Source organism: Watersipora subatra, chromosome 5 (genome assembly GCF_963576615.1).
Source record: "Watersipora subatra chromosome 5, tzWatSuba1.1, whole genome shotgun sequence".
In the NCBI taxonomy this organism is placed as follows: Eukaryota; Metazoa; Bryozoa; class Gymnolaemata; order Cheilostomatida; family Watersiporidae; genus Watersipora; species Watersipora subatra.
The window spans coordinates 62,960,632-62,988,236 of record NC_088712.1 but is presented as its reverse complement, the minus strand read 5'-3'; the positions used below and the strand labels follow the sequence as shown (position 1 = coordinate 62,988,236).

At 37.9% G+C, this 27,605-nt stretch overlaps 1 protein-coding gene across 1 annotated transcript; it reads right to left on the bottom strand.

Moving 5' to 3' along the window:
* Nucleotides 1–1,427: 1,427 nt before the first annotated feature.
* Nucleotides 1,428–27,605, bottom strand: LOC137396211 (superkiller complex protein 8-like). The gene is made up of 9 exons (XM_068082388.1): nucleotides 27,380–27,605; nucleotides 25,375–25,508; nucleotides 23,232–23,317; nucleotides 22,214–22,300; nucleotides 17,333–17,481; nucleotides 17,084–17,196; nucleotides 11,056–11,223; nucleotides 7,347–7,425; nucleotides 1,428–1,693 (listed from the first exon to the last, which is right to left on the bottom strand). Exons 1-9 carry the CDS (start codon nucleotides 27,380–27,382, stop codon nucleotides 1,604–1,606), a joined length of 909 nt encoding a protein of 302 aa, XP_067938489.1. The 5' UTR covers nucleotides 27,383–27,605; the 3' UTR covers nucleotides 1,428–1,603.

Here is a 27,605-nt window from a genome sequence, read left to right as displayed (position 1 = left end):
ATCTACATCGGTTTCGTGATGGCGGCGATTAACTGTTCGTTTTTGAGCTTTTAAAAGCTTGTAATCACATTTCCACATATTTTGCACCTACAACACAGCAGAGTAAAACATGGTGAATCTTTTGATACCAAATAACTGTAATGTGAATTTTGTTGCGAGTCAACCTTTAAAGAATGTGTAAACAAGGCTATTCCTACAATGCACTCAGAGTAACGATCAAGCAGATCTAGCAACTATCATGTTCTGATGTATCTGAAAACTTTCTCACCTTTCCAATAAGTGCAAACTTTTAGATACAAAATGTTCCGATTGATGTTTAAACATAATTTTAAAATGCTTTTTTCGTCAAATCTTTTGCATTGGAACAAAAACGATTCTCCTAAGAGGATGAGAAATATAAACTGGATGTGAAAACTTATGGCTTTTCTTCAAGTCAGCATAAGGAGAACATAGTTTACTATCTAGAATTATTATGGAGTTCAGGTAGTTGTAGTCGAATCTCAGCTTCAAGAAATAGTCTAATTTTATATCAGCGGTTCAACCTTTCAAGTTGAAAATCAACCTTTCGACTGCTTTATTTATGTTGAAAAATGTGAGAGTACAAAATAAAAAATTTGTCACTTTTCCAATAAAACACAAACATGTATGCTACGATGCATTTATTCTTTCGAGTTTCCTTCATAGTTGTTTGTACTCTCTATCGCAGTTCTGAGTAGCACCGCATGAACAGCACAATTTACCTTATTTTGGTTTCCATATTTAAAATTCTTCAAATTTAGTAAAACTAGATTTAGTTTCACATTACAGGGGAGACAGACTCTGCCTATGTGGGAACAATCAGTTTAAAGTTCAGCAGCAGCATTTCCATATTTGGCTGTCCCATGGGTTTCAAGGTCAATTCTTTACTTCAAGAACATAATCAGTTAAATTTTCAGAAAAAAACTAAAACTTACTTAGGAATTTAGCATTAAATGAAGATGGTGTACGTGTTGATCCATACAGAATACTTGGTCTAAGATATGTTGCAGGACCACCTTCACTTTTTGCTGCTTTGGATGGCCTCTGGGTGGATATACAAAGAGCACCCTGAGGATGTATCAATTAATATCACTCTTCGAGGTGCTTTGATTGAATACAGCCTGTAAACCATTCTTTGTCATTTGCGACAAACAAAATATTTGATGAAAACACGCTGATTGCCATAATGGTGAGTGTCTGTGGCCTGGTCCCAGGAGGACTTGAAGATGAACAGGTGAATGCAGGGAAGGTCATTTCTCATTGCTAGTATTGCAAAGTGCGCGACATGAAGAAATGCTCTAGCCATACAAATGCATTAAAATTCTTGTGTAAATGTTGGATTATAAATCAGAAGCAAATTCCTTAGGAACATCTGGACTTAACTTTGTAGGCAAAGAAAACCGGTCATAATGTATAACTTCGTTTTATACATATCATACAAATTAAATCAGATTTATAGCAAAATCTAAGAAAATTTCAAGTATGTGTATTGAGAAGAGTTAAAAGAGAAATTATGTACAATAAACTGGACACAAGATGGTTGAACAAGATGGCCGCCATAACATGTCCAACTTGTTACTGTAACTTAAATGGGGCAGTCATAGACGCATGCATATCTGTCATCACCAACTGTCACTATATTGGAGCCTGTCGAGTTGTACTTGGCACTCCAAACCTGCCAACAGAAAATACACGGATGAAATAAAAGCAGACCTGACAACAAAAATCATGATCAAATATAAGCAAATCTGCCAACACACCAATCATGATGCAATATAAGCAGACCTGTCAACATAGAATTCGTAATGCAATATAAGCAGACCTGCCAACATAGAATTCATAATGCAATATAAGCAGACCTGCCGACATAGAATACATGATGGAATATAAGCAGACCTGCCAACATAGAATACATGATGGAATATAAGCAGACCTGCCAACATAGAATACATGATGGAATATAAGCAGACCTGCCGACATAAAGTACATGATGGAATATAAGCAGACATGCCAACATAGAATACATGATGGAATATAAGCAGACCTGCCAACATAGAATACATGATGGAATATAAGCAGACCTGCCAACATAGAATACATGATGGAATATAAGCAGACCTGCCAACATAGAATACATGATGGAATATAAGCAGACCAGCCAACATAGAATACACGATGAAACATAAACACATAAGGTGTGGCCTAATAAACAACAGTAATCATTATAGCACATTCCAACCTAGCCTGTCTTGACAAACTGTTGTTTTTGCGGAGTTGTTTCCCTGTCGCGCGGGCGAGCAACACAACAGCTTGTCACAAGACGTACTGCACCTGATGCATCAGCTGCACTTATAAGGAGTTGTTCTCTTCCGTCTATGCAGCTTAGTTGCGATGTTATGTCGGTCGCTCCATTGGTAATGATAACGAATTTCGCGCAAAAATTTATGCAGAAAAAATAAGATTATAACGTTTAACCAGCGACCAGTGTCTGCGGTAAACTTTAGTAGAACTTGAGAACTTAGGCAACAACAGCGACTAAACGTCGTTATTTGTGCGCTCAGTCAGTTTTATTTCTATTTTTGTATCAGTCAGGTTTATTTGTTTTTATAGATTTTATTTTCAATTTATTTTATTCTTAAATTCTACTAACGTTTACAACAGAGACTGGTCTTTAGTGAAACGTAATCTTTTTTTTTCTACATAAATCTTTGCGCAAAATCCGCTATGATTACCAATGGAGCGACCGCCATAACATCGCAACCAAGCCGCATAGACGGAAGAGAACAACTCCCTTCCAGTGCAGCTGATGCATCAGGTGCAGTATGTCTTGTGACAAGCTGTTGTTGCTCGCTCGATGAGGGGACAACTCCACAAAAACAACAGTTTGTCAAGACAGGCTAATTCCAACCTCAAACTTCAGTTTTCCTCAAGTCAGATCTCAAACAGATCCCAGTCCGAATCAAAAACTTCAAGAAATTTTTGCATCGCAAGCTGAATAAAGAGCTGCAACTTTAATGTCTGACATCTGACGAGCAGTGAGAACGTAGTCCCTTGTCTAACTCTCTCTATTAATAGACTACCAGTACCCAAACAGCCTAGTCCAGTGTGCCATGAGGGGTCATCAGGTGTACCAATAAAGTACAGAGAATAAGTATTCGTACAAATATTCTAGAAGAACGGAATGCGAACAATTAGCGCACGCGATAACGCGTTGAGCCAATTAGACAAATTTTGCGAGTTGGCATCCCATATGAAGCAAATTTTTTCCCAACCTTCAGAAATAGCTTTGGACAGACAGACAGACTGGGCTCTTGTAATAATAGCAATTTCGGAAAAGACTGTATTTTATATATTACATGCGTTCTTCGCTCGCTTGAAGGATGCAATGCATTGAAAGATGGAACTTCCACAAAGTGTTTGTTGATTTTATTAAAAAGTATCAGCGCTGTTCAATCATTTGCGATTGTCTTTGATGTTTGAGATGATCTGGCTGTCAGGATGTTTCTGAATTAACAAGACTAGTTGTTATTATTGCGACAGTTGATATCGTCTATTGTGTTCAAGTTGCAGTGTTACGCGTCTCTATTCTGTCGGTCTCTTTGCGACTATAGATGTCATAATCACACTTTCGCTTGGTCTGAATATTTCAATCGCGATCAAGTTTCACCAGTTTAATTTTTAAGCATCTTAGCAGTCAAATCACTTCAAACATCAAACACAATCGCAAACGCTAAAAATTAAAAATACTTTCAAGCAAAATCTGCAAAAATTTTGTGTAAGTTCATCTTTAATATAGTATTTGGTGTAAAATCCAAGTCAAGACTAAAATCATTCAACAAAAACTACAGTGTCCCCTCAAGATACGATTTTGATCCGTTCCAGGGTTGACATCATATAGTAAAATCGCATGGAGGGGTAAAGAAACCATAGTCATTATATAATGCAAACATACCCTGCTAAAAATCATTAAAATTTCATACAAATATTGCACATATTAAAAATTATTAACGATACAGTATGTAAATCTTAGTAATTATAGATACCTATAGTAACTTTAATATATTGTCTGTATTTATTGGTTATGATCTGCATTACAATGTAACGTTGCAGTGTGCTATCTGCAGTACGTACCGTAGAAAGTTCTTACCTTCAAGGCAAACATGCGTATAACGAAAACTTAAAATTCGCTTATAAAAAGTTTAGCTTACTATACACACGCTTAAAGCAAAGTTTTAGTATACATTTTAACCCTTTGGCTGGGTAACAGAGCTGCAAAAACAACCACAAATCATGTAATTTATTTTTGAAAATCCAATAAAATCGGTATTCTATGAACATAAATAGCTCAAACTGAAATTTTCTCTATTAATAAAAACCTTGTGTACATAAACATTCATTTACATGTGTACTACAACAAAAAGCTACGACTATTTACAATTGTCTATATATGAAGTGCTTAGAAGCATTTCTTTTGGCAGAGTCCAACGCCACAGCGTAGCCCACGCCAGTAGCATCGTCATTGTCCGAGCTACCGTAACGATCACTTTTCTCTGTATATTCAGTATTTTCAAAGTTAACATCACTACCATCATATGAATCATTATCATATTGATCAAACAAAAGATTACTAATGATCACGGGATCAAATAAATCTTTATTTTTCTGTTTTGAACGTCGAGCCATATGTTGACTGGTTTTTCGAACTTCAATTTTCTCAAAAGAGTCTCGATTTCTTTAGATTTTAGCACAAAGCAACGCCTTTCAGATGAACGTTTTATATTCTAATTCACCGATTAACATTTCGTCGTTAACATTTTAGTCTTACTAGCGTGTATATCCTTTGTTTATTGTTACTAAGCGACAGCTTTATAAACGACTACCAAAAAGGAGATAAACGTCGTTTCCCCAAGGAGCCTATAAACGAAATTTTTGTCGTTTCCCCAGCCCAAAGGTAAACTATTTATTGAATTTCAACATTTTATCACTAAAAATTTATAACCTATTAGTTTATGGCTTCATTTTTAGTATAATTTTAGCAGATCTTATAAAACCTTTTTCAACCTAAACCTGCAAAAAAGGCCTGAACAACGCTGTTTTCGAAATTAGGTAGATTTTTGTTAGCAGGCCAAGAGAAGTTGTCTGACCACTGACCTTCTGTTTGAAGGAATCGCAACTCCAACTATGCTACTGATTTTAAAGGGAAAATATTACTGTTTTACCCACAAGAATTGCTGAGCTGAGAGAAATCGGTCATCAGGTCTCTTTCAGGCTTTGTGAAGATGTTTTCGACTGAAAGCATTTCGGCATCTTTGTTATTTTGACGCACGTAATAAGCACACCGACTGCCAAATTTTACCTCAGGTGAAAATGTTGAATTCGTATGGTGAAATAAGAATTCATATAGTGAGGCAAAAAATCCTCATGTTCCAGTTCTGATGGTGAATAATCGTATATCAAGGTATCCTGAGGGTGAGTATTCTGGGGTGCGCGTACAAGAAATTCAAACAAAAAATAACTCTCAAATGCAAAGCATTGCAGCAAGTCTCCCTAACTACACCATGTACACAATCCATATAGTATGGAAACCGCTAAGAGACTGCTGCAGATGTATGAGTCAAACGTCAAGTCGAGATGCCCCGCCTAAATCATACCAGTGACCAATCATAAAGCCAGCTCTATTTCTTGCAGACCTGCAAGCATTTTTTACGCATATTTAGCTACAGCTAGAATTATGCCACGGAATAAAATTTAATGATTCAGAGAATGGTCAAAAGGTTCAGAGGGTTCCCTCCATACAAAATCCATAATACCTTTACACTGGATGGTATGGTATAATAACTCCATAATACATGTAAAACGGAGAGTATGACATAACAGCAAACAAGGAAGTGATGCAATGTAGTAAACATTACAAGATATACTGACTTCCACTATTTTTAAGAAACTTATTTGAAGCGGAAAGCTTCTGTGAGAGAGGACCGTGATATCGGTTAAGAATCTTTAGAACTTTAAAAACAATGACTATCTCGAAGATGTAACACCTTCTCACCGGCAGTTTCAAACTTAACCATAATTAAACTTTTAAAAGAACACTTTTTAAAAACTTGTACAAAAACAAAAAAATTCTGATACTCAGTTAGAAAACAATATCAGTCATATTTTATAAAATTAGGAAACAAATGAATGGTTTCAGTCAGCACACAGATTTGGAAGAATAAAAGATTTATTGAAAAAAGCAAAGCCAAGCAAAACAATAAAATGCTATATTTGAGGCTATCAAATAATCCGTTAGAATCCACCAAATGTTATGTTGAACTATCTTCCTGTAGAAAGTACAAGAAAAGTTTAAAACTCAGTTAGTACACCGTATTGTAGATTTGCATCAAAATCTAGCACCTTGGATGAAGAGATTTTTGTCAGTGAGGTAAAACTATGTATACAGCTAGCCATTAACATGTTATTACATTTCTCTGAGTTTTTGTACCGAATGATTTGAAATGAAAACCAAAAACACAAAAGATATTCCTTACACGCAACATTTGTCTGTTATTGGCAAAAAACACTTGATTTAATTTAAATATTTCCAATATTGAAAAACTCTCAGCTCTACAATATTCGAATGGAACAATAAAACTTGAGCGAGTTTTCGATAGATTTTTGTCTTATGTTTATTACCTGCACCATAAATATAATAAAAAGGCTTTACTATAACAAGAGTCACGTCCGTGAAGGTTGGAAAAAAGATTGCATCATACTGGATTCGAACCCGTGACATTCAGCATAGTAAACCATGCCCGTTCATATGAAGCAACGGTTGCGCAAAAAGAGTGCATCAAACAAAATTCAAAATCATGACTATCAGCATGATTGACCTAAATTCCAATGACTGCACCAATCAACAACCCACTGGCATTCCAGAATATTTATATGTATAGTTATTACATCACAACACAGTCTGACAGCACACTGAACTGTCAGGGTGCTAGCCTAAAAAAACCTGGAGAATATCTAGGATTTGCAGACCATGGAGTCAGAACGGCCCTCCCTAATGTTGCCAAAGTACGTACAAACACTGTCTTTGGTCAACAGACTGTCATAATGAAGACTTCGTGACATGCACAGTTGTTAATGATGTCATCGCCCTGAGCAGCTCTTGTTCTGGGTAAACTTACTGCTGAGAGCAAACCTTGTGAGTTCAGTATACTCTGGTTTAACTAACAGTGAGCGACCAGTTTCAATACAAAAAAATGAGTTATCTATACAAATAGCCAATGAGATGCAAAGACTACAACAGCATGTTCTTAGCTGACACAGCTTTCTCCACCCACCTGATCAGCGTGGTCATAGAAAGTGTGAGAACAAGCCTTGGTGGAAATGTCCCAGACTTTGACAGTTTTATCTGATGAGCTGAAACAAGTTGTATATCATCAGCCAACCTGTTAGAGTCAGTGCAACAGGTACTAGAGACTTACTCAGGAAGTGATATGATACACGATGTACAATGAATTGCCAAGAGTTAGTAATCTAAAAATTTGCTTACGAGATTCCTTCAAGATTTTACACAAAAAAAAACAGAAAATACGGTGTGACAGAGAATATGATGTCACAGTGAGTATGGCGTTGCAGAGAATCTTGCATGACAGAGAGAGAGTTTGGCGAGACAGAGAGTTTGGAGTAACAATAATGGTGCTAGAGAAAGTATGGAGGAGTTACGGGGAGTGAGAGTTACGAGGAGCATAGAGTTACGAGGAGCATAGAGTTACGAGGACCATAGAGTTACGAGGAGCATAGAGTTACGAGGAGCATAGAGTTACGAGGAGCATAGAGTTACGAGGAGCATAGAGTTACGAGGAGCATAGAGTTACGAGGAGCATAGAGTTACGAGGAGCATAGAGTTACGAGGAGCATAGAGTTACAGGGAGTATGGTTTTACAGAAAGTACAGTGCTACAGAGAGTATGGTTTAGAGAGAGTATGGTGTGACAAGGAGAGTATGGTGTGACAAGGAGAGTATGGTGTGGCAAGGAGAGTATGGTGTTACAGAGAGTTTGGTGTGCAAGGAGAGTATGGTGTGACAGAGAGTTTGGTGTGACAAGGAAAGTATGGTGTGACAAGGAACGTATGGTGTGACAAGGAGAGTATGGTGTCACAAGGAGAGTATGGTGTGGCAAGGAGAGTATGGTGTGACAAAGAGAGTATGGTGTGACAAAGAGAGTATGGTGTGGCAAGGAGAGTATGGTGTTACAGAGAGTTTGGTGTGCAAGGAGAGTATGGTGTGACAAGGAGAGTATGGTGTGACGAGGAGAGTATGGCGTGACAAGGAGAGTATGGTGTGACAAGGAGAGTATGGTGTGACAAGAAGAGTACGGTGCGAAAAGGAGAGTACCGTGTGACAAGGAGACCATGGTGTGACAAGGAGAGTATGGTGTGACAAGGAAAGTATGGTGTGGCAAGGAGAGTATGGCATGGCAAGGAGAGTATGGCGTGACAAGGAGAGTATGGTGTGACAAGGAGAGTTTGGTGTGACAAGGAGAGTATGGTGTGACAAGGAGAGTATGGTGTGACAAGGAGAGTATGGCGTGGCAAGGAGAGTATGGTGTGACAAGGAGAGTATGGTGTGGCCAGGAGAGTATGGTGTTACAGAGAGTTTGGTGTCCAAGGAGAGTATGGTGTGACAGAGAGTTTGGTGTGGCAAGGAGAGTATGGTGTGACAAGGAGAGTTTGGTGTGACAAGGAGAGTATAGTTTGACAAGGAGAGTATGGTGTGGCAAGGAGAGTATGGTGTGACAAGGAGAGTATGGCGTGGCAAGGAGAGTATGGTGTTACAGAAAGTTTGGTGCGCAAGGAGAGTATGGTGTGACAGAGAGTTTGGTGTGACAAGGAGAGTATGGTGTGACAAGGAGAGTATGGTGTTACAAGGAGAGTTTGGTGTTACAAGGAGAGTTTGGTGTTACAAGGAAAGTTTGGTGTGCAAGGAAAGTTTGGTGTGCAAGGAGAGTATGGTGTGACAAGGAGAGTATGGTGTTACCGAGAGTATGGTGTGGCAAGGAGAGTATGGTGTGACAGAGAGTTTGGTGTGACAAGGAGAGTATGGTGTGACAAGGAGAGTTTGGTGTGACAAGGAGAGTATGGTGTGACAAGGAGAGTATGGTGTGACAAGGAGAGTATGGTGTGACAAGGAGAGTATGGTGTGACAAGGAGAGTATGGTGTGACAAGGAGAGTATGGTGTTACAAGGAGAGTTTGGTGTTACAAGGAGAGTTTGGTGTTACAAGGAAAGTTTGGTGTGCAAGGAGAGTTTGGTGTGCAAGGAGAGTATGGTGTGACAAGGAGAGTATGGTGTGTCAAGGAGAGTATGGTGTGACAAAGAGAGTATGGTGTGACAAGGAGAATATGGTGTTACAGAGAGTATGGTGTGACAAGGAGAGTATGGCGTGGCAAGGAGAGTATGGTGTTACAGAAAGTTTGGTGCGCAAGGAGAGTATGGTGTGACAAGGAGAGTATGGTGTGACAAGGAGAGTATGGTGTGACAAGGAGAGTATGGTGTTACAAGGAGAGTTTGGTGTTACAAGGAGAGTTTGGTGTGACAAGGAGAGTATGGTGTGACAAGGAGAGTATGGTGTGACAAGGAGAGTATGGCGTGGCAAGGAGAGTATGGTGTGACAAGGAGAGTATGGTGTGGCCAGGAGAGTATGGTGTTACAGAGAGTTTGGTGTGACAAGGAGAGTATGGTGTGACAAGGAGAGTATGGTGTGACAAGGAGAGTATGGCGTGGCAAGGAGAGTATGGTGTGACAAGGAGAGTATGGTGTGGCCAGGAGAGTATGGTGTTACAGAGAGTTTGGTGTGCAAGGAGAGTATGGTGTGACAGAGAGTTTGGTGTGACAAGGAGAGTATGGTGTGACAAGAAGAGTTTGGTGTGACAAGGAGAGTATGGTTTGACAAGGAGACTATGGTGTGGCAAGGAAAGTATGGTGTGACAAGGAGAGTATGGTGTGGCAAGGAGAGTATGGTGTTACAGAGAGTTTGGTGCGCAAGGAGAGTATGATGTGACAGAGAGTTTGGTGTGACAAGGAGAGTATGGTGTGACAGAGAGTTTGGTGTGACAAGGAGAGTATGGTGTGACAAGGAAAGTTTGGTGTGACAAGGAGAATATGGTGTTACAGAGGGTATGGTGTGACAAGGAGAGTATGGTGTGACAAGGAGAGTATGGTGTGACAAGGAAAGTTTGGTGTGACAAGGAGAATATGGTGTTACAGAGGGTATGGTGTGACAAGGAGAGTATGGTGTGACAAGGAGAGTATGATGTGACAAGGAGAGTATGGTGTGACAAGGAGAGTATGGTTTGACAAGGAGAGTATGGTGTGACAAGGAGAATATAGTGTCACAGAGTGTATGGTGTGACAAGGAGAGTACGGTGTGACAAGGAGAGTATGGTGTTACAAGGAGAGTATGGTGTGACAACGAGAATATGGTGTTACAGAGAGTAAGGTGTGACAAGGAGAGTATGGTGTTACAAGGAGAGTATGGTGTGACAAGGAGCATATGGTGTTACAGAGAGTATGGTGTGACAAGGAGAGTATGGTGTGACAAGGAGAGTATGGTGTTACAAGGAGAGTTTGCTGTCACAAGGAGAGCTTGGTGTGCAAGAAGAGTATGGTGTTACAAGGAGAGTATGGTGTGACAAGGAGCATATGGTGTTACAGAGAGTATGGTGTGGCAAGAAGAGTATGGTGTGACAAGGAGAGTATGGTGTGACAAGGAGAGTATGGTGTGACAAGGAGAGTATGGTGGTACAGAGAGAATGGTGTGACAAGGAGAGTTTGGTGTGACAAGGAGATTATGGTGTGACAAGGAGAGTATGGTGTGACAAGGAGAGTAAGGTGTGCAAGGAGAGTATGGTGTGACAAGGAGAGTATGGTGTGACAAGGAGAGAATGGTGTGACAAGGAGAGAATGGTGTGACAAGGAGAGTATGGTGTGGCAAAAGTATGATGTTGTGGAGTGTTTGATGTGGCAGCTACACAAACACTTGTCTCACCTGGTTACAAAGTGGTTATTATCAGGACTGAAGTCCACGCTGAGCACCCAGCTTTGATGACCTGTCATGTTGGAAATAAGAGTGGCATTCTGGACATCATAGAGCTTAATGTGCGAGTCGTCAGATGCCGTCACCAGAAATTGTGAGTCCGGTGAGAATGCGAGAGATCTAAAAAGAACAGCATATCCGATGAATATCCGATTGAACACCTTCAAATGCCAAATCTGAGCAACGGACCTAATCCTCAGGAGTTACTTAACCTCTTTAACGAATTTAGAGTCGTCGTCACTTTGTTAAAGTTTTGACAACTCTCGCTGCCTGAACTCTCAAGTAACAAAATCAAAGGTGACTAAATTTTTGCATATGTTTTGGTAATTTTAGTCGTAGCTGAAATGGATCTAAACATTTGCACTGCCATGAACTAGTTCCAGATATCTCTTTGACAAGCCATTTGATAGCCATGTACTAGAAAAATAGTTTTACTACTTCAGGCAAACACATAGTCATAATAGTTAAAGCTTGACTTGCAACCACCTTCAGATGTATATGTTCAACATACAACATAAAATTTGATCAAATCTGTCTCGGCATTCAAATTACGTTTCAAGATACGAAGACCAGAGTTACTTAGCCATAATAAATTGGTACATATATACGAGGGCGATTCGATAAGTAAAGATAATTTCACAATAAGTCAAGTTGTAGTTGAGTTAGATACTTTATTTATTTTTTATTTTTCAACATAATTGCCAGACAAGTCAACACATTTCTGCCATCTTGGTACCAGTTTCTTGATCCCATCTGCATAAAATTCTGCAGATCGCCCTCGTCACCATTCGCTCACAGTAGTTGAGTGTGTTCACTCACACCTTTGAGTACCCAAAATCTTCATGAAGAATGGAATGCACTGTTCCAATGGAGATGCTCAATGATTCAGCAATTTCTTCTACCTTTATCCTCCTGTCTGCTCTGACAAGCTTGTCCACAGCCTCCAAATTGGATGGTGTGGCTGCCTCTTTTGGCCTGCCTGACCTTGGTTCATCCTCAATAGAGGTCCTTCCGTCCTTAAAACTGCTAGCCCGTTTGAAAACTCTGTTTTGGTTTAAACAACTCTCACCATATTGAGCTTTCATTCTCCTATAAATGTCACTTGGTCTGACTCCTTCACTTGACAAAAATCTTATTACAGCTTTCTGTTCAACATGTGAGCAAATTTCAAGAGACGCAGCCATTTTGAAATAGTCTCAAAAAAAATTTATAGCCTCAAAGTTATTGAAAATAATTACAGTGTGAAGACAACACCTAAAAGAATATAACTCCAAAAAATTATGCATGTATCACAATAATATTTTAACTTATAAGGAAATTATCTTTACTTATCGAATTGCCCTCGTACATACGCAGTTCTTCATATTGTCGAGCTCGACATGAAGTAATATTGAGAAGGGTTTCACACATTTTTTAGTTTTAAAATCATGGATCCCCAGAAGAGTTGTACGAGTTGTAATAATGGGGTAAAAGGAAGGAGCAAAAATAAGAAAATATATACAACACCGTGTATTTATTTCAACGTGTTTAGGAACGTTGTTATATATAGATATATATATATATATATATATATATATATATCAAGAGTAAATAGAAAAATGTGAGCAAGTATCTTCAAGTTAATTCTGTACAACATTTCAGAAGCCATTTTAAGGTTATCATGAAGAAGAAAGAATGCTTGAACCAAATGGAAGTGGCATGGCTAGACGTGATATTTATAGATGAAACTTTAAAGGTTAACTTGCAACAAAATTCACATTACAGCTATTTGATATCAAGATTCACCATGTCTTACTCTGCTGTGTTGTAGGTGCAAAAGATGTGAAAATGTGATTACAAGCTCTTAAAAGCTCAAAAACGAACAGTTAATCGCCGCCATCACGAGAACGCCGTAGATTGGAATCCCTTTCCAAAACGGCTCAAATGGGACGTAGCTGAACACGATGGCTCCTGTTTACACTGTCATGCAACCTCATTTGTCAAAATATTTTCACAAATATACTTCACGCATTCAATAAAATCATGTCTATTGTCACTACATCTATCATCTATTTCATCATCATCGTAATAGTGTCACTTTGAGCACTGATATCTCAAAATCTACCGTGAAAATTATTTTCCTTCAACCTTAGCGCGAAAGAGTGCATATCATCATCTGATAAACATGAGGAGCCTGTTGGTCATGTGGGATAGTGGAAAAATGGTGCAGAAATTGTTTGCGCCATTTGGCAGGAAGTATGGGTAACATGATCAGATTACGACTAGATGATTAGGCCAGGCGGAAACAAAACTGTAAAGTAGCGAGCATCTATATTTGATACGGGCTTTTCGGTAGAACCAGAAATTTTTGTCATAAACTAGTGTTATGAGACGTTTTACGTTGAGCCTTTTATTGGCTTTTAATTTCACGTCATAACATCATGTGTCAAAACAATAACCACAATGTTTGAGTACGTCATCAAAATAAAGAGATTCCAAACTACGGCGTTTCCATGATGGCTGCGATTAACTGTTCGTTTTTGAGCTTTTACGAGCTTGCAATCACATTTTCCACATATTTGGCACCTACAACACAACAGAGTAAGACATGGTGAACCTTTTAATACCAAATAACTGTAATGTGAATTTTGTTGCAAATCAACCTTTAAAGTTTGAGTTAACTACAAAAAACTAGGTCTGTATCTTCCACTAACTATACTTTCACATCCATATTCAGTATGAGCAAGGCTACACCTCACCTGTCTTTAATATGAAGGTTAGGTCAAAATAAAAACTTGTTTTTGTTGAATATAGTGTTATTCAATCAATTACATGTAATTTCATCTTTTACATTTAGCTTTTTCACTTAGCCTCATAGAGTTCATTTGTTTTAATGCTATATGTAATTCCCTTGAATATGTATCATCAAACCTCAGAACTGTAGAATTAACTAAACACAACACGTTGTTCTAATAAAAATCTGAGCTCGAACATATGACACTTTCAACAGGAATAGCGGATGCTAGACCAGATGAACTTCATATGTTCAGCTTCAACTGCAATACTCTCAATGAGCCTTGAAAAAGGGTGAGAAATTTGGGCTGCTAGGATCCAAAGTATTGATAAGGACTAATTTGTGTCCAATCACCTGGCAGCAGTACTGGCCAGTGTCCAATCACCTGGCAGTAATACTGGCCAGGTGCCTGCGGAGTTTCTTTAAAGATGAACCTCCACTATTGAAGTGATGCAAATGAAAATGATATCAATTTAAAGTGAAGACATCAAGCTTAAAGTTGATGTAATTTTTGTGTTTGAAAACCTAGCCAGTCTAGTGATATAATATGTGAGAGAACCCGAGTAGCCTTTACAATCTATTACTCACTTAGCAGTTTTTTTTGCCTTTCGCTAATTAAAATATTGTTGTGTTCGGGTAGAAGGGGAAACAAAAGATTTTTTAATGTTCAGCCGACTGTGGTGGTTTGGCAAGGGATTGGACCATCCCTGGTGGCCAGCCCCCTGTCTAGACACGCTTTCACTTCTGGTGTTTATCCTCCATCCAAGCTTGGCGTTACAGTTTTGGAATTCCAATGAGAAACACACAGCTGATGATTAATAGACAATTTTTTGTGAACAAAACATTTTGACATTTATTCCGTTAAGTGGTTTTGTTGACTGTTTGAATGAGCTCTGTGAGTGTTTTTAAACACGGCAAAAGGTTTGTGCCAGTAAATTTTCATTTTTCATAAAATCTTTAGTTTTTTATTGCAGTGAAAGCAATTGCTGTAAACATGTTGTTCAATTGTATTCTCACGGTCTCATTGTTGATTCAATACAACAGCAATGAGTCATCTTCAAATCAGTGATTTAATTCCACCTTTAAACACTCGCAAGCTTCGAACCTACCGTAAACGGCTATAAAATAGTTTAAATGAGACCGTTGGAACGCTTATATTCAAGTGGAAGGGCAATTACAATGTACAGTCAAACATGGATAACTCGCCCACGGATGGCTCGAACACATGGTTAATTCGAACGGTTTCTTTGGTCCGTTCTCACGTAATGATAAATTGCTATAGATAACTCGAACTCAACACTGTTAATTCGAACTGTTTTTTTGCCCAACGGCTACCGAAACGGTTGTTATCGCTTTAGAAAATGACTTTATTCAAAGCCATAGAGGTAAACCTCATCTTTTTGTAATTCATAAGCGTCGTTATTACCACAATCGGCAAAATATTTTTGTCAACGACTTTTCTAAAGGTTTGGTGAAATTTGATTTATACTGCTATACGATGAATAGCACGGGCTAGCCGGGTCACGCGCGCAAGGATTTTCGCCACGCACATACAAAACAAAAACAGCATGTTGTTTTTGTTTTGTATGTGCGTGGCGAAAATCCTTGAGTGCGTGACCCGGCTAGCCCGTGATGAATAGTTTTCCAACGTTGATTCCGTGTTGAATCAACGTCGGAATGTTGAATGTTTAAAACGTCTTAAAAATTGTTGTAATTAAACGTATACGTTGTCTTAGCTACAAACTATTCATCGTTTGACCTAAACACAGAATACGTGTGTACATTCAATAAGTATCCATTCAAAAAGCGTGAGTGATATACAATGTACCGTAAAACCTCGTAAAACTTTTAATTGAACTGCCTCGGAGTGTTGCGAAAGTAAGGTAATCTTTGCAAAAACTTCAAGAAAAATCGGCAAAATTGATCGTGGGTAAAACGCTCAAAAGAAAGAGATGTGTTTTCTTTTGAGCATTTCAACAACGATCAAGTTTTGCCAATGTCAATCTAAAAAATGTCCTGGCAATAACATCACCTCAAACAACAAACCAATCTCAAGTGATAGAAAAATCTCTATACTTTTTGATAAAAGCGTTTTAAACTTTACATTAGAAGCATTTAATTTGAAACAAGCCATTTGTGCTTTTGATTTATATTATAGTTTGTATATGTACATGTATCTACTAATAAATAAGTAAATACATGGACTTGTGACAGTGCTCTGATAACTTGAACACTCTGATAATTCGAACAATTTTGCTCGGTCCCGTGAAGTTCGAGTTATCCATGTTTGACTGTATATAGTTGCACGCTGGCACAGATTAACAGAATAGAGATGTGTAAAGCTGCAACTTTATGCATTAGCCAATACTAATAACAATAGGACTGACAGCCAAGCAAATAGTGACATCAGTTTGGCATACATGTATTTTTTCTGAGTGTTTCAATCACAATCAAGCTCTATCGATTTTAATCTTGAAACATCTTGGTAGTCAGATCCCCTCAGATATCAAAAACAATCCCAAAAGATGGAAAAATATCGATACCTTACGATAAAATCTGCTAGAATTTTGTGTAAGTTCATATTTAAAATAGCACACACTGCATAAAAAACATAATTACCACAAATGGCTCGGGTAGACAACTCACTCTAACTGAATTCCTAAAATGTACAATTGTTTATCTAACTAAACCCAATAACGCACTGCTCTTACGGAAATCGTCAGTTTTCAGCAAAGCATAAAATTCTACAAAAAGCACTCCTAGCAAGAGCTTTAGCAAACAAAAAACCACAAGATAATATGGCAGGAAATAATGTAAGCCGGCAGGAAATAATGTAAGCACTTCAAAAGCCCTCAAAAGCCTTCACAAAAGTTTAGGCACGAGTGAAATAGAAAGAAGTCATTCGTCGCAGTTACAAAGACAAAATCATCCTGGCATCATCTTGAGGAAAACCAAAGCTTTGGCAGTAACCAGCATTTAGACTTCTGGTGTACTGACCTAACCAATCAACCCGGTTGTGAATAGTCAAAGGGCATGGATCCGGCATTCATGACAATAAAACTTCAAAATTTTTGCATCCTTTTATAATTTACATTCTAAACAGCAGGACTGATGCTAGGAACATCATTATATGGTATGATATAAAGATACAAAGACCTCAAGGTTTAGTTTTAGCAGAAGCATACTAATTCTATGAAACCTGAGTACCTGACAGGCATAGCGTGACCTTCCATAGTGTGAAGTAGCTTGCTTGAGGTCATGTCAAATATGTTGATAATCCCATCTATCGCTCCGCATGCTATGTACTTGCCATCGGGACTCTGAAAATGTAGAGTGAAAATTTGACTGTTTCGGGAGTTGCGATCTCAGACTTAAAACACAGATGGAGGAATAGCTGTCAGTGGTAAGGCAAAGCGACAATGATTTGTAATAGGAAGGCACTTTTAAAATAATTACGTAGGCAACACTCATGGTAAACTTTCCACGCGTGTCCAGAGTTGATTCCCTCTTGCCCGAGTCCACGCTGAATATATTAACTTTCCCGGTGTGACTTCCGGTTGCGAGCGCCTTGCCATCAGGAGAAAAGGAGAGAGTCCAACAGTCAACTGCAAGATAAACAGGTTAGACAAATTGGATACAAGAAAACAGACGCTTTAGAAAAACCTAAAATCTTGATGACTCACCCTTAACTAGTGAAAAAACGAGGTGACCTTCAAGATAATGCATGGAGTGGCTGTTTTATTTCATCCATTAGCAAAAATAAAACATTAGGAAAAAAGAAGTATAGCTACAATATTAATTAAATAAGAAAAATTATTAAGAGCCTAGTTCCTATTAAGTTATGATGAGTCCAACATGCGCAGTAGCACTGTAGCTAGTCAAGTAGCTGGGCACCCAGAAGTTGCCATAATTTGACAATGAAGATATTGGCTACCTTATTAAAATTAGAAAAGAAAACCGACATTGGTTAATTTAGGTTTAACAAGTGGCTCTTGACATTTCGTTTAAAGTTTTTATGAGGGCCTAAATATTAAAATTACATCAAGTTTATTGGGAGACGGTTCTTTTGCGATGGAACTCTATGTTTAATTGTTTGTTGACCAGAAGTGCAGTGCACCCTCAAGATTCGATTTTGATCCGTTCCAGGGTTGGCATCGTATGGTGAAAAAATCGTATGTAGGGGTATAGAAACCATAGTAATTATATAATGCAAACATCCCCAGGTAAAAATCATCAAATTTCATCCAAGTGCTGCACATATTAAACATTAGCAACAAAATAGTATGTTAATCTTAGTAACTTTAGTCATTTACAATAACTTTAGTGTATTTAGTGGTTATGATCTGCAATAAAATGTAACATCATAATTAATCAGGTGTAGTATGTACCGGAGGGAGTTCCTACCTTCAAGGCAGACGTACGCGTAACATAAAATTTGAATTCACTTCAGATAAGTTTAGCTTAGTAAACACATGCACGCATGCACGCACACACATAAAACTAAGTGTTAGTATGCAGTTTTATTTATTTTGCCGAATTTCAATTTTTTGTCATTAAAATTTTATCGCTTATTAGTTTCCATCTTCGTTTGCACTATAACTTTTAGCAAACCTGTTTAAAACTTTTCACAACTTAATTCGGCAAGAGTAATCCAAACGATGCAGTTTTTGTAGTTAAATGGATTTTTGTTGGCGAGTTAAGAGGAGTTGTCTGACCTTCGTTTGAAGGGATTGCAACTCCAACTTTGCCATTGAGTTTAAAGAGAAATTATTAACATTTTACACATCTGCTGAACTGAAAGAAATTGGTCATCGTGTCTCCTTCAGGTGTTGTGGGAATATTTTCGGCGAACAGCATTTCGGTGTCTTCCTTATTTTGATGTATGTAGTTGGCATACCGACTGCCACTTTTGAGCTCGGGCGAAAATTACGTTGAGTTCGGTAAAAAATTCAGCGAAATGGGATTCGTATGGTGAGGTGACAAAATCATCCTGTTCCAATTCGTAAGGTGAAGAAATCGTATATCAGAGTAATCGTGTCCTTAGGGTGCACTGTAGTATAAAATATTGGTAATGGTAGACTGGACGATAGGAAAGGGAAGGATTGAGACAGCTAATCTTACGATGAGCTTTTTGATCCAACAGGTAGCTACACTTATGACACTGTGTGACAGGTAGCTACACCTAAAATACTGTGTGACTTTAGCTTTCTCTAGCGCCAACTGCAGGAGTGAGGTAATGTACGTCCTGTACAGCTAGTCGAAGATTAGCTTTCAGGAAAACTTAACTCAGTATTTTGTATCCTGCAGCAACATAGAAAAAGTGAGACACCCAATGGTATGAGGAGCCTGTGGCTGCACTGTAATTCATAAAATTTCCATTTGGGACTGACCAGGGCTCCACACCTGGATGATGTTAAGAATCATGAGGAGTAGGCTAGCTAACAGCAGATGATGACCAATTTATAGGCACAAGTCAAATGTAGACTTACCATGCTTATTATACAATGCTGCTGCCAAAACAATGAAATACTAGTCCAGCAGCAAATATCATAAAGGGAAATATAAATTAATATATCCGCGACAATTAATCACCAAACCGCAAAGTCTGCAATTTGCAGCAGTCAAACCGTTTCCATAGTTACTCGTAAATTGTCCTGCAATTTGACAGCTGTCAAACCGTTTCCATAGTTACTTGTGAATTGTCCTGCAGTTTGACAGCTGCAATATTTGCAAGCTTTTATCGCTGAATAAGTAGGCTCTAACTTCTGAACAGCACCGAATTAAATTTGGCATTTATAGCTATTGAAAAACATCATTTTGCTTAACTGATATCAAACCATCTATTGCTTCAAACTCATCAGAACTTGTCAAAGTTTTCAAACACATTTGTATTTTACTATCATGGATGTCAAACAATTAAAAAAATGACCCGTTTGAAAAATTAATTTTACAATAGCAAGTAACTTATACAAGCATCTCCTAAACAAAAGCGTTTCCCACATTTCACAATCTTCTAAACTGCATGTAAAATTTCCGATTAACTTTATCGCTTATTCAAATGTGACTCATCTCTCATTGCAGCCACTAAGACCAGGTGTGATGTTCAGAATAACACAACAGTATTTAAATGGCTTCCAGTAAAGGATAACTTTAACACCTTTATTAGCTGATAGAATTACAGAGAAACGGACTCGTAAAAGTACATGGATGATAACTCTATACAAATATATTTCATTTCAACTGATTCTTAAAGAAAAAGCTCAGCAAAACTGGATGATCAACATAAAGGGGTCACTTGGTTTTATTATTAATGACCGGCAAAAATATTGCGTAACCTAAAGTCCAAGTTCACACGAAAGAAGCACGCATTTCAAATTTCATAAAACTTATTTAAGCTAAAGTTCTAGAGTTGTCTCATCACAAATGACACCTTCGCAAGTTTAACATCTACGGAGTGTAGTAAAATGCTCAAAATCACAAGAGTAAAGGATGAGTCTCTACACTCTTATTCTACAATTATAGAGCTCTGTATTGGGATTAGAATAACTAGCATCAATTTAAGTGGGTTTATGTAAAGATGACAAAATTTTAACACGGCAATGAGTGGGCAAATCTAATTTTTGAGTAACGCAGTATGTGGCCTTGAAGGGGTTAATGGAAATTAAAATGGACAACTTTTAGCAAACCCTTTTAGCTCATTAAAGGTTGAATTGCAACAAAATTCGCATTACAGTTATTTGGTATCAAAAGATTCACCATGTCTTACGCTGTTGTGTTGTAGGTGCCAAATATGTGGAAATGTGATTACAAGCTCTTCAAAGCTCAAGAACGAAAAGCCGCCGTAGATTGGAATCAGTTTACTTCTCTGACGTAGCCATTACAGTTTGGTTATTGTCTTGTCACGTGAGGTTCTCACGTGTATTGAAAGGCCAACAAAAAGCTCAATATAAACTTATCGTAGCACTAGTTTTTGACAAACACTTCGGGTTTTACCAAAGACCCCCGTATCAAATGTAGATGCTTGCTACTTTACAGTTTTGTTTCGGCAATATTTAATCGTCAAGTCGTAATCTGATCATGTGACCAATACTTCGCAAATAATTTTTGCAGCACTTTTCGATTATTACAGGTGACCAACAGGCTCGTCATGATTATCAGACAATGATATCTACTCCTTCGAGCTAAGGTTAAAAAGTTTAACGATTTTTTACGGTAAGTTATAAGATATCAGTGCTAAAAGTGACAGCATTACAATGACGATAAAACAGACACGTAAGAACAATAGAAATGGTTTTATTGAATGCGTGAAGTATATTTGTGAAAATATTTCGACGAATGAGGTTGCATGAAAGTGTAAACAGAAACCACCCTGTAACAACTACGTCCCATTTGAGCCGTTTTGGAAAGCGAATCCAAACTACGGCGGTCTCGTATGGCCGCGATTAACTGTTCGTTTTTTAGCTTTTAAGAGCTTGTAATCACATTCCCACATATTTTGCACCTACAACACAAGAGAGTAAGACACGGTGAATCTTATGATACCAAAAAACTGTAATGTGAATTTTGTTGCGAGTCAACCTTTAAGAATAAAGGCATTTCTAATTACTCCTCCTCGCTGGCAGCACATTCCCTGCTGCCAGCACATTCCCCGCTGTCAGTACATTCCCCGCTGCCAGTACATTCTCTGCTGCCAGTACATTCCCCGCTGCCAGCACATTCCCCGCTGCCAGTACATTCCTCGCTATCAGCATATTCCCCACTGCCAGCACATTCCCTGCTGCCAGCACATTCCCCGCTGCCAGTACATTCCTCGCTACCAGCATATTCCCCACTGCCAGCACATTCCCTGCTGCCAGTATAGCACTATTAAAAACATAGACTAAGAGGTTATATGTTGAAAGACCGAGTAGAGCCCCTACAGAGTTATTGAAACATCGAGTAGAGCCCCTACAGAGTTATTGAAACACCGAGTAGAGCCCCTACAGAGTTATTGAAACATCGAGTAGAGCCCCTACAGAGTTATTGAAACACCGAGTAGAGCCCCTACAGAGTTATTGAAACACCGAGTAGAGCCCCTACAGAGTTATTGAAACACCGAGTAGAGCCGAAACAGAGTTATTGAAACACCGAGTAAAGCCCCTACAGAGTTATTGAAACACCAAGCAGAGCCCCTACAGAGTTATTGAAACACCTAGTAGAGCCCCCACTGAGTTACTAAAAATCTATCTTTAACATAGTTTTGCAGCATAATTACTCCTGAAGCCTGCCAAACCCTACCTAATGCATGATATTCATCACACTTGGTAGTTTTATTACAATACAAACAGAATCACACACCTGGTCCAGCGTCCAACGTCCTAATTTGTTTGCCTGCATCCAGGTCCCAAAGTTTAATGTGGCTGTCCAAGGAGCTTGAGGCAGCGGCTGAAACAGGTTTGATAGAAATAGACCCAACAAGAGAAACTGCTGCCTATCACCTACATCTAGCTGTTTCTAATCACCCCAATGCATACTGATGGTCTCATAGGGATAGATTTAGAAAAATCCAATGAAATGGGTCACACTTCGATCTTCAATTATCTGTTTATTGGCAACGGTTTTACAAGAGACTCTTCACTGTAAGGCTGAAGCACACTGAATAAATATTGAAACAATTGCCTTAAAAATATGCAAGGGCTGACGCAGTGGATCACATTAGATTTTTAGCACATTCGCATGTGTTATGCGCTCTAAAGGTAGAATAACCAGCACCCCACGCATACACATGTGGCGCTGGATATTTATGCCTGATGCTTTCTAAAAACTAATTAGCAGATGGAATAAAATGTGCCAAAAGAAAGTTGTCGGACAAATTAGCAAGGTAGACAAAGACGTAAGCTAAAATCAAGACAGACAACTCCTAATAGAAACTGATTTATATAAAAGTGGAAAAGAGCGAAAGGTGCCATATCCAGTGTGCTTCGAGAGCGTTTATTGCATGGCTGGCAGTAGCACTAGCGTCTCGTAAAACCTAGTGTTTTTCACCTCATGCTTGCTTCAGCCCTAAGGCTGAAGAAAACATTGACAGAGTTGTCATTGACAACTAGGCTAAGTTTTACGTACATGTAAGTTACAATCGGTGGCAGTTCAGGGATGACCACGGAATTTGTAAAAATGGGAAGTGATTATGAAACAACTAGGATGAACCAAATGAATTATTAACAAATGTACAAGTCTGGGTTGCTACCCGCATTTGATTTCATTCAACTAAACATTGTACAAAAACCTCACTCGACCTGGTAGCAATAGGTATAGTTAAAATTATAAAATGAAAGGTAACGACAAAATTACAATTGGATGTAGGAGGGATACCCACTCGTTCCAAGGTAGTTGATATCCACAGAGGCTATTCCGAGCTGATGTCCTTCAAGGCTGTATCGTAATTCCATTCTATCTCCAGTCCTAAAAAATCAGCTGGCTGGAATGTTACAACCCTTCATCATCTTCATCGATTTATAAAAGCTTATTCGAACAACACTTTGTGCTGCTAGAAGAAATCATAAAAACAATTTATATTTCAATTTATATTACGTTATCAATTCCTTATTTTTATCCCATACTTAGTTTCAAATTGATATATATATACATATACCTGAGTCTCAGTGGTTGCAGTGATAACAACTTTAGACCGATAAAGTTTTGGGAACGGACAATCAACTTGGACCTGGATTTGAACTCGGAACCTCCAGTTCTCTAAACAGGCGTACTACCCACTACACTGCGCATCCAATTGGCCATACTAATTTATAATTGTGTATATACTTATGCAGCGCTTATCTTACCATAACTGACGCGTTGTCAACCTTGTTTCACGGCTCTCATTATAGTAAAGATTTAGACTATATTAAGTTACTAGCTCATGTTACTAGCTTAGGTTACTCAAATTAATTGCATAATTATTTTATTACCCATGCATCGCCTGGCATCCAGCTGGCCTTTACTATAATAAGAGTCGTGCCCATCCGAAGCCATAAAAGAGTTAGAAATATTAAATGCCTCGCACAAGAATTGAACTCAGGTATCCGCATTTTTACAGTCATGCACACTATCAGCTGCACTACGAGAAAACTTTGCAGTGCTAAGGAACAATTGTGCACATAATTATTACACCTGATGATATTTTGAGGCGCACGAGACTGCCTGGACACTAATCTGCAAATAATTAAAAAAGCTTAAAATAACCGACCTAACAAAGCTTATCAAAATCTTTGCTCCCGATTCTAGGAATAACATTCATGGATGCACGTGACGAGACCTTGTAGCCAATACTTGAGTTAGCCAGTCATAAGACTCTAAATAACCTTATCTTATTACACTGAAGCATTTTAAATATTTAATCGACAACGTTTCATCATATTTATCTATAACCATAAAGGTGCACACATACTACGTGATATTTAGTGCGATACTACGCTGTGTGTCGCTAATCCGCACTAGAACTCGCCAACAAGCTCATGCAGAGCGATAACGGTGGACATTCTTTATCAGAACGTTATCGCGTGCGAGATGCATTTCGATTAGTTGGTTTTACCCAGAATACAATTTTACAGCTGGTAATTTTTTCTTATCGATGTTCCCCAATGTACAGCAGCAACATTTTGCTATTTTGTTACAATTGAAACATCAGAACGAACACTGAATTGCTCATAAACTTAATAAAAACACTTCTAGTCCTGTATGACATAACACAAAAAAAACTAAAAAGAAATCCAGTTTAAAACCAACATTTGGAGTCAATCATTGCGTAGGTTGACCATCTTGAGAATGGTAAATATTAATTATATTATAAAGAAAAAGCTACTATAAAGTGAACTATAGATAAAAATCGTAAAATATTACTGTTAAAATGCAAGAATCGTTTTTTTTTCTATGTTTTCTTGTAAGAGATAGGGGTACTAACAAAAGCGGAGGTTGTTAACGTCGTTGCCTAGAAAGCGTCATGTTGACTCAAATCTATTAACAACTACAAAAAACTAATGATACAGAATTTTATTGGCAGTTTGTGAGCTTTGGTTGCCGGTGAATCGCTCAAGTGTGTTTAGGCACACGCCAGCGATATCTCCGCGCTCCTCATGATGCACGCGATAAAATCACTTTGTGTGTTTGCAACTTTAGGCAAAGCGTCAAAAAGGTAAAGGACAATTTACAGCATTTTCCTTGAAATGACTATCTCTGTATGATAGTTATTTGCATATACATTGTAATTGATTATAGTTCAACTAGGAAAAAAATATATAATAACGTGAGAGTTTACCAAATTTGCAAGAATATCGGGAAACTGTCATGAGGAAATGTTAAGAACACAGCGTATGAATTAAACAAATGACAAAGTTCTGGATGTTTGTAATTTTTGTCTTTTGCTACTATTCATTTACAAATAATAAATGTTATTCATAAGTTCAACAATCCGCATCCACAAATTATTAAAAAGATTAAAAGTGGAATTAAATAAATCTGACCATCGCCACAACTTTACTGTGTCATCTACAGATCCTGTCACTATGTTGTCTGTGCCATTGTTCTGGTTCTTTCTCCATGCACATGTCCAGATGCTATCATCGTGAGCCTGTTCTTGCTTATAGACCATAGAATACTAAAATATAAGCATAAGTGTTAATGAAACTGAGGAGAGCTTCAAACAAAAAGTTTTATAACAACACAGGTATGAAACACCGCCATCAGACTTAAAGGTTTACTTGCAACAAAATTCACATTACAGTTATTTGGTATCAAAAAATTCACCATGTCGTACTCTACTGAGCAGTAGGTGCAAAATATGTGGAAATGTGATTACAAACTCTTATAAGCTCAAAAACGAACAGTTAATCACCGCCATCACGAAAATGCCGTAGATTAGAATATCTTTCCAAAACAGCTCAAATGGGACGTACGTGAACAAGATGGCTCTTGTTTACACTTTCATGCAACCTCATTCGTCGAAATATTTTTAAAAATATACTCACGCATTCAATAAAACCATGTTTATTGTTCTTACGCGTCTATTTCATCATCATTGTAATGCTCTCATTTTGAGCACTGATATCTCAAAACCTATCTTAAAAATTTGTTTAATTTTTTAACTTTAGCTCGAAGAAGTGCATATCATCCTCTGATGAACATGACAAGCCTGTTGATCACCTGTGATAGTCGAAAAATGCTGCAGATATTATTCGCGCTGTTTGATAGGAAGTATGGGTCAGATGATCAGATTACGACTAGACGATTAGACCAAGCCGAAACAAAACTGTAAACTAAGCATCTATATTTTGTAATGGCTCTTCGGTAAAACCCGAAGTGTTTGTCATAAACTAGAGCTACGAGAAGTTTTATATTGAGCCTTTTATTGGCCTTTCAATTTCCAGGAGAACATCACGTGTCAAAACAATAACCAAATCGAGTGACTACGTCAGAGAAATAAACTCATTCCGATCTACAGCGGTTTCGTGATGGTGGCGATTAACTGTTCGTTTTTTGAGCTTTTAAGAGCTTGTGATCACATTTCTACATATTTTGCACCTACAAAACAGCAGAAAAAGACATAGTGATTCTTTTGATGCCAAATAACTGTAATGTGAATTTTGTTGCAAGTAAACCTTTAAGATTGTGGCAGTATGTCAGATTTTTACTTTTAAAAATGTTTATTTCCAAAAACTCAGTAATGCAAAAGTGATGAAATTAATAATCATAGTAAAACCTTCCAGGAAAAAATTGTATTGTCCAATTATAACCTCCCTGATCTAACAATAAAATAAACTTGACTAGTCAAGGCCCAAATGACATATCAGTGAGTCTAATAATTTCTCCTAGCTTTAACTACCATTTTCCCATCTTTAGACGGAGTTCATCAGAATATAGAACAGCAGCAAACATATCTGAAAAGAATTATTTTTTGAGGATTGCTTAAAACAAATTTCGACTGTAATCTGCCAGTGAGCTTGATATGAATGCTGTTAGATAGCAATAACACAGCTTGTAAACATGCAGACAATGTAAGCGGTGTAGAACAATACTAACAACAGATGGGATTACTAGCCTTATTAATTGTGGTTAAGGTAAGCGTAATAATGACAATTAATAGAAATAAACTCGTTTTTAACACCGAATGGTCGTGTAGGCTACGACATCTTGGAGACGTTTTGTAGTTTTGGTAGAATTTCTAAAATGTTGAGCTCACATTATTTATATGGGACATAAGAGGTATGTACAAAATACTTTGAATAAAAAAATTGCATTTTCAAGCAATCAAATACAGTAATTGTTTAGTAAATGAAAATAACTGATAGGCCAGCCGCCAAAACATAACGATAAATTAGGCTTATACACCCGACATAATTCTCACAAACATCTCCAAACCAAGCAGACCGTCTGCCTAGCTTTGTTGTAAAACACATATACAAAGTTTGCATGTATTGTAAGATTATCGTAAGTGTACATGAACATCGACAAAATATAGTAAGCGCTCACCATCTTCTTAGGCTGTTGCTGACGACACTTTCTACGCAAAACGAGTTACTACAGGTCTAAAGAAATATCGTCATTTCAGAGACGCAATACTATCTAATGTTTCAAGTATTTACTTCTAATTTACACACTAGTTACTTTATTAAAATGAATGTTGTAGTTATTGTATATGGACGGAGGCGTACTTAGTTGGCGCAAAAATGGCAAAACTGCTGAAAATGCTTTTCTA

What these genes read in the sequence shown, in the direction of transcription:
- LOC137396211 (XM_068082388.1), bottom strand. An exon ending in GACGTTGGACGCTGGACCAG is followed by an intron (nt 17,482 to 22,213) that starts GTGTGTGATTCT and finishes TTTATCTTGCAG; the next exon opens with TTGACTGTTGGACTCTCTCC. An exon ending in TCTATGACCACGCTGATCAG is followed by an intron (nt 1,694 to 7,346) that starts GTGGGTGGAGAA and finishes TTCTGTTGGCAG; the next exon opens with GTTTGGAGTGCCAAGTACAA.